The sequence below is a fragment of the Hyaena hyaena genome, unplaced genomic scaffold (assembly GCF_003009895.1).
Source record: "Hyaena hyaena isolate Hyena2069 unplaced genomic scaffold, ASM300989v1 scaffold_936, whole genome shotgun sequence".
In the NCBI taxonomy this organism is placed as follows: Eukaryota; Metazoa; Chordata; class Mammalia; order Carnivora; family Hyaenidae; genus Hyaena; species Hyaena hyaena.
Window position 1 is genome coordinate 281,360 of NW_024081568.1, and position 10,353 is coordinate 291,712.

General features: G+C 41.9%; 2 protein-coding genes across 2 annotated transcripts; one reads left to right on the top strand and one right to left on the bottom strand.

The window, feature by feature from the left end:
* Window positions 1-1,321: 1,321 nt before the first annotated feature.
* LOC120222995 (olfactory receptor 8S1-like) lies at window positions 1,322-3,979 on the top strand. Its single transcript, XM_039221049.1, has 2 exons — window positions 1,322-2,094; window positions 3,817-3,979. Exons 1-2 carry the CDS (start codon window positions 1,322-1,324, stop codon window positions 3,977-3,979), a joined length of 936 nt encoding a protein of 311 aa, XP_039076980.1.
* Window positions 3,980-7,271: 3,292 nt separating this feature from the next.
* Window positions 7,272-9,223, bottom strand: LALBA (lactalbumin alpha). The gene is made up of 4 exons (XM_039221092.1): window positions 9,091-9,223; window positions 8,636-8,794; window positions 8,097-8,172; window positions 7,272-7,580 (listed from the first exon to the last, which is right to left on the bottom strand). Exons 1-4 carry the CDS (start codon window positions 9,221-9,223, stop codon window positions 7,523-7,525), a joined length of 426 nt encoding a protein of 141 aa, XP_039077023.1. The 3' UTR covers window positions 7,272-7,522.
* Between the last annotated feature and the right edge of the window lie 1,130 nt (window positions 9,224-10,353).

A 10,353-nucleotide genomic window follows, 5' to 3' on the forward strand; every position in this document is an offset into this window, starting at 1 on the left:
TCTCTCTCTCTCTCTCTCATTGGCTTTTACCATCCCTGTGATGCATAGAAGATGGTCCAAGATTGACTTGGCTTTATCCAAATCCCCTGGTACCAACTCAGAGAATAACACAGTCTTCATGGACTTACATGTTAAGTACTGAGATTACAGAACAAACAGTCGACAATATAGATTCACAGAAAGCCTAGAATGGGAAGACCTTGGCATAGCTGATACACACAACCCTCACCCCCATTTTGAGGGCTTCCTCCTGCCTGGCTTCCATAAAATCAACACACTTGTGTGCCACTTCTGCTTGGGTTGACGCAGAGGGAAGAAAGGATCTTTATTTAGTACCAGTGATGCCCAAGGAAGTTGTCTTTTAATCTTTAGAATTGGTTTTTTTTTAATTTATGTTTATTTATTTCTGAGAGAGAGACAGAGAGTGAGCAGGGGAGAGGCAGAGAGAGAGGGAGACACAGAATCAAAAGCAGACTCCAGGTTCTGAGTTGTCAGCACAGAGCCTGATGGAGAGCTCGAACTCACAAACCACAAGATCATGACCTGAGCCGGTCGGGCACTTAACCAACTGAGCCACCCAGGCGCCTGTAGATTTGCTTTTTTTTTTAACCTTTAGAATTTCTAAGCTGGAATGGACTTTAGAAACCATCTAGTTTTCCCAGATTTTTTAAATGTTTATTTATTTTTGAGAGAGAGACTCAAGCAGGCTTCTTACTATCAGGACAGAGTATGGGGCTCAAACTCACGAACCATGAGATCATGACCTGAGCCGAAATCAGGAGTCAGACGCTTAACCAACTGAGCCAACCAGGCACCTCCCAGATTTTTTAAATAAGAAACTCAAGTGACTTACTCATGAACTTACTATGACAGAAAAAGGTCTTGCACCATCTTTAGGCTTTACAATATCCCTATCAATCACTCATTCATCATGATCTGTCAGCCACCTAATCAGTCCAAATGTTCATCACTTATTCACTGTACTGATTTAGAGCTCTCCTGTGGTTTGAGTTCAATTCCTTCTGGAACTGGAAAACAGTACTTCTCAATGCTCTGGAGTCTGTTCCCAACTGCCTTCCTTTCCTTCTCCAGTCTGGATAATCTCTATTCTCTTCTCTTTCCTTTCTAGGTCCGATCATCTACACTCTTCTTTCCCACCTTCTCCACCTTGGCCAATAGTTTCCTACCCTGAGCCAGGAAGGGCTGATGAGCCGTGAAGCTTTACTTCCAATACCTCATCCCCAGGCATGCTCTGAGACTAATAACTCATTTGATCATTCTTCTCCATTCTTGCCCCTCTGAAAGGGAACTTAAATGCTCCATGGAAGTTGGCAACATAACCACAGTCACTGAATTTGTTCTCTTAGGATTCTCCAACAACCCTCAGATTCAGGCTCTGCTCTTTGTGCTCTTTCTGGGGATTTACCTCCTGACCCTGATGGGGAACCTGACAATGCTACTGGTGATCAGGGCTGATTCCCACCTCCACACGCCCATGTACTTCTTCCTGAGTCACCTCTCCCTCCTGGATGCTTTTTATTCCTCAATCATTGTCCCTAAACTTCTGGAGAACCTTCTTTCCAAATGGAAGACTATATCCCCCCTTGAGTGTTTTACTCAGATCTCTTTGGTCATATTTTCTGGAGCCACTGAAGCTTGCCTCCTTTCAGTCATGGCCTATGACCGGTTCCAGGCTGTGTGCCACCCACTGTTGTATGTAGTGGCCATGAACAGGAAGGTATGTAGTGGCCTGGTGGGAGCTTCCTGGGCCATAGGACTGGGAACAGGCCTGGTTAACAGCATCCTTCTGGGTCAGCAGCACTTCTGTGGCCCCAATCTTGTCCGCAGTTTTGCCTGTGAGCTTCCCCCATTGCTCCTGTTGGCCTGTTCCGACCCTTACATTAGTGTTGCCTCCATCCTGACCACCATGGTGATCCTGGGCCTTGGCACCCTTGTCCTATTGCTGGGCTCCTACACCCGTATCATCATGACAGCCCTGGGGATCAACTCTGCCACGGGTCGGAGGAAGATCTTTTCCACCTGCTCTTCTCATTTTCTTGTGGTCACCATCTTTTATGGTTCAGGAGTTTTCAGGTATGTCATACTATACCTCCTAAATGTAAATGTAGGGTATCTCTTGTCCTAAAGTGGCATTGGTCTATAGAGCAAGGCATTGCAAAGTAGCAGGAAAATGACTATACTGGAATTCAGAAGGCCTGGGTTCTAGTTCTGGTTCTGCTGTGGACTAGCTGTGTGAGTTATAAAAAATCCATTTTCTTTCTCAGGTCTCAATTGTCTAAGTCTGAAAGATGTGCTTATATAAGGACTAGAGACTTTCCTACTTTCACTAACCTATGATTAATAGTTCTCAAAAGGAAGTCATAGAGCCCTTGGTAGATTATTATTCAGTGCCAGAAAAAAAATAAAAATAAAAAACATCATCCTTGAAACAGATGACATCTTTCTTTCCTACTGAAAGATGATGTCTCTGAAGCTACTTTCACATGGTCAGGCTCAATTTTAGTATGTAGAGAAGAGAAATATTATTAACTCCACTTTCAGGTAAGGAACCTAAGTTTCAAGAATAATGAGGTAATTCCTCAAATGTCCCAGAACAAGTTAATTGAGCCATAATATAAACCAAGTCCCACTGACTTCAAACCTCATGTTCTTTCCTACCATGCTCTCTCAAACATAAGCAGCTCTAGCTGACAAGTCCTCACCTACTAGGGGCAGAATAATTAATGGTCCATGGTATCTACTAGTGAACTGGAGATGGATTTGTTCAAATTGCTCCATATTTCCTCACATGGTTGTTACTTGGAAAGAATGCAAGGGTGGAAAAGGATAATAAGGAATAGTTGAGAAGAGCTCAGCTGAGGCAGTGGGAAAATCTCTTTACTTCTCTCTGTCTCATTTTCCTCATATGCCATAAGGAGACAATAAGATTTCTCCTACCTACCTCACAAAAATGTTAGGAGGGATAGATGAAAAATAATGACAGTAAAATGAATATGTTTTTAAATCAAGCCCACTTGAACCCACAAAGAACATTCCAATGATGATGGCACTGTTACAAAAAAAAAAAAAATGTATTGCTTCTTTGGGAAATACTCCCAGTAATCCTTAACGAAATTCACTCCAAGATTTATTATTATTTTGGATTTGTATCTTGTGCTTAGCATATTTTTATTTTCCACTTTATTTACCAAGCTTGGCTTCTTTTCTAAGCCAAAGAAAAATGTACCTAAAAGGACAAATGCTTGTTCCAATAAGCATTATATAAAATAATATGCTGTGACTGAAGGTAATTCCCAGAGTGTAAATGTTGGGAACAATAACAGCATTATTAGAGAAGCATACACTTTTGCAAGAAACAATCCTCACAGGATGAGAAGATACATGGTATATACAGGGAAAAGAAGAGAAAAAAATCCTCATATTTTTATCCTCATATGTTTATCAAAACTATTAAGAAAAGGTGCTTTGAAGCAGATGAAGTACTAAAGAAATGCATGAAATTATTAGTTTTGTTCCAATCTGCAGCCCTTGACGTGCCACAGAATTTTCTTTTTTCTCGGGGCAGCTCTTATAATGCTCTGTATAAGAAAACTCATGTTTGGAGGCATTTGAAGGTGGAAATGATTGACTCATCAGTGATCATACAGTCATATCTAGATGCTGCTACCATTGGTAGTCAATTCAGCTCTGAGGACCCACTTTGCAGAGACTGGGATGGGATGGACCATGCCTGCCAACGTGTATTGTGGCCACTGTTCTGAGCTCAGTTTACTCCTCTGTGCCATTCCCTTCAAGGTACATGACCCCAGCATCTGGCTCAGCCCTGGAGCAAGTGCTCTCTGTGCAGTACAGTGTGGTGACCCCATTGCTAAACCCCCTCATCTACAGTCTGAAGAACCAAGAAGTGAAAGCAGCCCTCAGGAGAGTGATGGCCCGGAAGCTTGGGCTTACCTTTTAACCAAGCTCCACTGCCTCCTCATAACAGGAGAAACAGTGGTGCAAAGGAAGAGGAGGCAGGAAGACCTATCACCAGCTATCTCAGTGTTCTTTCTTCTAAAAACAGAAGCATTAGTTCCTCTGACCCCACTGTCCTCCTCCAATGAAGTGAGATACAAAAACCTCCACAGAGCACATGACACCCATCCTAGGGGGCTCAGTCACCACTCAAGAAAATTGCCACAAAGAAGTGTGGAGGTTCCTCAAAATATTTAGAACTACCATATGATACAGTAATTCCACTTCTGGGCACTTATCCAAAAGGAAATTATGTCTAGATGTCAGAGGAAAGTAGCATGGAGGAGAAATTGGGATAGAAAGGGAGAAAGGGAGTCTATATTGTTGAGTCATCACACAGCGCTCCATTAGAGGATGGACTCTGTCAGCCCTGCCCTGAGCCTCCCCACTGCTCACCTGAGCCTGGACCACTTCAGATCCCTGCCTGGTTCAAGACTTGTTCAGGCCAAAAAAAAAAAAAAAAGACTTGTTCTAGGTCTAAAGAAGGAGAAGGAGTTGGAGAAACAGAGCAGATTCTCAGCTGCCACCCATCTCCCTTTCAGCTCCCAAGACTGTTCTCAGGAAGAGAACAACAGCACTTTCCTGTCTTGCTTCTATTGAAGGCCAAGAGGTCTGCACCAGTCAGGACTACTTCCATGCCAGCTCCATGGCTTCCCTCTGTACTGAAATTCAGGCTAAGATACTCTCTGAAAATAAATTTGTTGTCAATTTCCTCTAACAAAGTCCTCTTCAGATTATGGACTCATATATGGTCCACCTACAGGTGACGTTTCCTGGTCTTCTCTGTGGAATGAAAGCTGGAGCAATGAGACTGAGCACAGGTCCCAGCCTTTGCTGCATTTCTGCTCTGTCCACTTGGCGAAGCAGGTCCCTTATATTTCCAGACCATTTGCCTTCCTGAAAAGTAACTAAAGCAGGGTAATAAGTAAGAAGTAGCTACGTGAGCTCAGTAGGAGGAATGGCCATCTGACCCTGTCCTCCCACACCCACCCATACAAAGGGGTCACTCCTAAAACCTGTAGAGTTGGGTAAATCCTTTGGTCCCATAGGGGAATACTCCTGGGATATACATCACATTGTGTTTAAATTCACACTAAAATCACATCATGAATACCAGGCTATTTCCTGAGAGTCTCTTTTCATAGTATAGGAGAGGGATGACCTCTCCACCCCTTCCATGACACTATCGGTCCCTAAACAGGCCATAGGGACTTCAGTTGGAAACTGATTGTCTCTGAAACAAGAGAAGTATGATCTGACTGCCAAAAGCCCCTTTTGGTATAGGGGTGGGAGGAGTGCAATCAGGTATATTAGGCATCTAAGGAAGACAGGAAGTAGAAGATAATTCAGCTAATTCAGAAATGTGGTAATTTATTTTTTTTCTTCAAGTTTATATTTAAGTTCCAGTTAGCTAATATACAGTGTTATATTAATTTTGGGTGTAGAATTTAGTAATTCATCACTTACATACAGCACCAGTGCTCATCAGAACAAGTACACATTAGTGAAATCATATGTTTGTCTTTCTCTGACTGACCTATTTCAGTAAGCATAATACACTCTAGCTCCATCCAAGTCGTTGCAAATGGCAGTATTTTATTATTTTTGATGGCTGAGTAATATTCGTGTGTGTGTACCACATCTCCTTTATCCATTCATTAGTCAGTGGACATTTGGGCTCTTTCCAAAATTTGGCTATTGTTGATAATGCTACTATAAATATCAGGGTGCATGTATCCCTTTGAATTAGTACTTTTGTATCCTTTGGTAAATACTTAGTAGTGCAATTGCTGGGTTGTAGAGTAGTTCTACTTTAATTTTTTAGGAACCTCAATGCTGTTTTCCAGAGTGGCTGCACTAGTTTCCCCATTACCACCAACGTTTTAAGAGGGTTGCCCTTTCTCTGCATCATCACCAACACCAGTTGTTTCCTATGTTATTTATCTTGGCCATTCTGACAGGTGTGAGGTGATAACTCATAATAGCTTTGATTCATATTTCCCTAATTATGAGTGAGGTTGAGCATATTTTAATGACCTTGGTAGCCATCTGTACATAAATGTGGTACTTTAGACTGGAGTTTTGGAATGCTGGATTGTCAAAGCAGGAAGGGATATCAAAAACAAAAAAATACCTAAACCAAAACCCTCCTTTTAAGATGAGGAAATTGAAGCAGAGGGGACAGAGATGACATGCCCAGGTTTGCACCATCAATGAGTAGCAGAAACAGACCTTAGGACTCAATATCCTGATTCTTCTCCTTTCACATTTCTTATATTATTAGGATAAATCCTCCTTAAAAATAAGCAAAGCAGAGGCACCTGTCTGGCTCAGTCAGTAGAGCATGTGACCCTTGATTGTGGGGTTTTGAGTTCAAGCCCTATATTCGATATAGAGATTACTTAAAAATAAAACTAAAAAAAAAGTAAGGGAATCAACGAGAAGTAATGGAATGCAGGGCTCAAACCAAAGGGCCCCAATGTCCAGATTCTTCAATTGCTGAGCTTACTATAAGGGTCTTCTGTTCCTCTCACAGAATTTTGTGAAGGATATTTCCTTATTTCGAGGGTAAGGGATATAAAAAAAAGAAAAAGAAAAAAGAAAAAACAAAATAAAACCCACCTGGACCAAAACCCTCCTTTTAAGAGATGACATGCCCAGGTTTCCTAAAGTGTGAGACTTTAGGACTGAACTCTCCCTCAATCCATTCAGGTCATCCTTTTCAGATCCTTGATGTCCTTCTCCCATCCCACATCTCTGTCAGTCAAAATCCAACCCATATTTCAAAACCAGCTTAAATGACACTCCTTTCATGAATCCTTCCTTGATCTCTTTTTCCACAGCACACCCCCCAATATAAAGTATCTTTTCTCTTATGAATGTTTGGAGCACATTTCTAAACTCTCTTATGATGTTATGACATTATCCCTTGTATTATAATTATTTATTAATGTTTATCTTATCTTTCCTACTAGTCCTTGAGGGAAGAGACCTTTTTGCCAATTTTTTACTCCCTCTATAGTTTCTTGAAGTGTTAGATGATCAATAAGTTTGTTGAATTGAGTTGGAACAGAAAGTAACCTCCATCTTTCTATTATAATTTCAGCCTATTTCCTTTCCAGTAGAGATGGAAGGTGGCTATGACTTATGGCTTCAGGATCCACCCACTCATGCTATTTCCTCCTCCTCCCTCTAGGAAGAAAATACAGCCAGCCATTCAAAATCAGGCCCTTTATTCAAGACAGGGATGGAATCCATTGTGTGGTCAAAGTGCCATCAGGGGTCACTAACAAAGGGTCAAAAGTCCAGTGTACCAGTCACACATCCCTGGAGAATCATTCTCAAGTGTCCAATGGTGTTACTACAGGGTTCAGGGCTCAGAGACAAATCAGCTTCAAGGGGGTAGAAAGAAGCAAACTGAGGTAGCCTTAGGGGAGAGGCATTCCAGGAACGTACAGAGGGCAGAAACAGCAAAGACAGCAGGCACTCACAACTCACAGTGCCACTGTTCCAGCTTCTCAGAGCAGAGTGGTTTATGGGCCAACCTGATAATGGAAAAAAAGACAGGACAAGTTGGATGACTGGATCTTAGCTCAAACTTCCATCTAGCTTAATCCCCAAGACAGTCAAGGTGGAAGAGTTTGGATGAAAATTACAGAAGGACATTCCTAGCCAGATGGCAAGGGACACTTGTGAAGTAGGATCCACTTTTAAAACTCCAAAAAAAAAAAATTATAGGGCTGGAAAAGTCATGCAGTGGTATCAAGGGCTCGCTTCAGTGTCTAGGACTAAAACAAGCAGAATTAGATGTCCATGTCCAGGTGAAGGGAGCCATAGGTCTCAGCCTTCTCTTCCCTATGCTTATTAGGAATATTGTTAAACAGGAGTGGTGTGAGGGAGGCTTGAAAAATTGGAAACCTGAATCTTCTTGATGAGTTTTGTTTTGAAAACGACATTCCAAATTAAATGCCAGCAGATAGAAAGGGAGGGCAGTAGTGCTGGACTAAAGGAGTGAAAAAAAGGAGGGCAAGGGAAAAGTATAAAATAGAATGGGGATTTACCAGTAGTCAATTCCTTCCTTATCCAGGATCTTCTTGGCACAAATCATGTCATCAGTAAGGTCATCATCCAGGAACTCTGGCAAGAGTTACAAGGAGAGGAATGAGAGAGCTAAGTATTACCCAGAAAGATAATGTGTTTCCCTCTTCCCTGGATCTATTAGGTCTAGCCCTTCTCTGAACTGGAGACTTATGCCTGTTGCCTTTATGAGAAAGGCAATACAATAATGCTCCCCATTCCAGATAAAGATTCCCTCACTTCTCTTGGACGTCTTCAGAGAACTGTCAACTTCATCAACTGACTTACTCTGAAAATGCAGGCTATTGTACTTCAAGAATCCCAGACATCTCAGATCATCTACCTGTGAACTTCAGAGACTGTCTGGGGATTTAGTGAACATGAAAATTCTGTCAAGTCAAGCCCCATAGTTGAAATGGAGTATAAGGCAGTGAAGCCAGGAGTGTCCTTGACACCAAAAATGAGATTATCCCAGAGGTAGGCTCCAGGAAAACAGAGGAACAAGATAAAAGCGGCTACTCACTGTCACAGGAGATGTCACAGATGTTCCTTGACTGAGGGATCTGGTTGTCCCTGCACCAAAATTTATTATTGATCTGGAAGAGTCCATATTCTGTGCTGCCGTTGTCATTGACTATGGTTTGTGTATCATAACCACTAGTATGAAATATGGTACAGATCCCTGAGAGAAAGACGAGAAGGCGGTATCACAGAGGTGACTAAAAATTATGCATTTATAGCATAAATGAGAATCTATATTACCAGACATAGAAAGGCTCTCTAGCCAATCTCCAAATATTGCAAACCACAAAGTATACTGACGAGATGAAAAGAAGAGTTCCAAAAAATATATAATAAAAAGATTGAGCAGATAAGATAAAATGATTATTCGATAATTGGATAAAAGTGGAGAGGAAAAGGTGGGTAAAAGAGAGACACAGATGAAGAATGGATGTAGCAAGGCAGCAGAGAACTTACATTCAGGCAAAGCAATGCCTCCATAGCCATCCATGTCTTTCAGCACCTGGGACAGCTCACATTTTGTAAATTGCTTCCCCTGGATGGCAGGGAACATGATGCCAACCAGGAGCAGCGAGACAAAGGACATCATTTTGGCTGCCCCCAAGAACCTGAAATGGGGGCACCAGACAGCTTCACCTCCTTTTATTTGTGGAGAAAGCCTCAGGGGCACTGGCACCAAGCCCTACATCCAGGAAGAGGATGAAGAGAGACTGGTCATGCCAAAACAGAAACACTGAGCCTGCCAGCTTCCTTTTGTACTTTTACCCCATTTTTCCTTCTCCTCCCCTAATCTCTAGTCCATACCAGTTATTGTTTTCTGCCCAGGAAGAGTTCCAAGCAAGATTCTGTTCCCATTTGGCTTTGTTATGTACCTTTGTTTCTTTAGATTTGGTTCTAGGAAGCAGATGTCCCTAGCCTACTTTAGGAACAAAGGAGGCCTCAGGGGTAATACAAGTGAGGCAATCAGAAAATAAACTAAGGGTCCTGGCCAAAACACCCTCCCCTCTAGAGACATACAGAATATGGAAAAGGAGTGTCTGTCATTACATGCCATAATACCAGGATTGGAGTTGGCACTTGTCCAGTCAACCAAGATATGGAAAAAAGGAAGAGTCCCTTGACATGGTGGTTCATAGCTGGGGGCTCTGGAGTAGGGATATACCATAGCAACATAGACTATAAGAATCTGATATAACTTGGATCCAGAGACTTCTTATTTTAGGAAAACAGTATAACAGTATCTAGCTCTCCTACAAGCTATTATCCAGGCTCTCCACCCCCAACCACCACTACATAAATAGCCAGATACTATATTGGTGTTAATTACGACATTATGTAAATCCAAAACAAATAACTTGTAGAAGATTTGTGCATGGGTATAGAAACTTGTAGACAGCCTCAGAGTTGGCCAAGATGGTTAAAAAGAGAGTAACCCAAGCCAGTGTAAAGAGGACTTTGAGCACCTTAAGATTAGACTAAGATATATCTAGAGCTTATAAAACAAGATTCTGGATCTGATCTTTTTAAGAACAGTGACCCTGAACAACTAAAGTTGAGAGTACTACTTCTGAATAATTTCTCCAACTTGCTGGCATCAAGCTTCATGTCATGTGCCAATAGCTATCAGCCTCCTTTCATGCCAGAGCTCATCCTCTTTATTCTGATCTCTAAACCTGGTTTCTTATATTGCAGTGGGTATCTGTCCCAACCAAACTATTA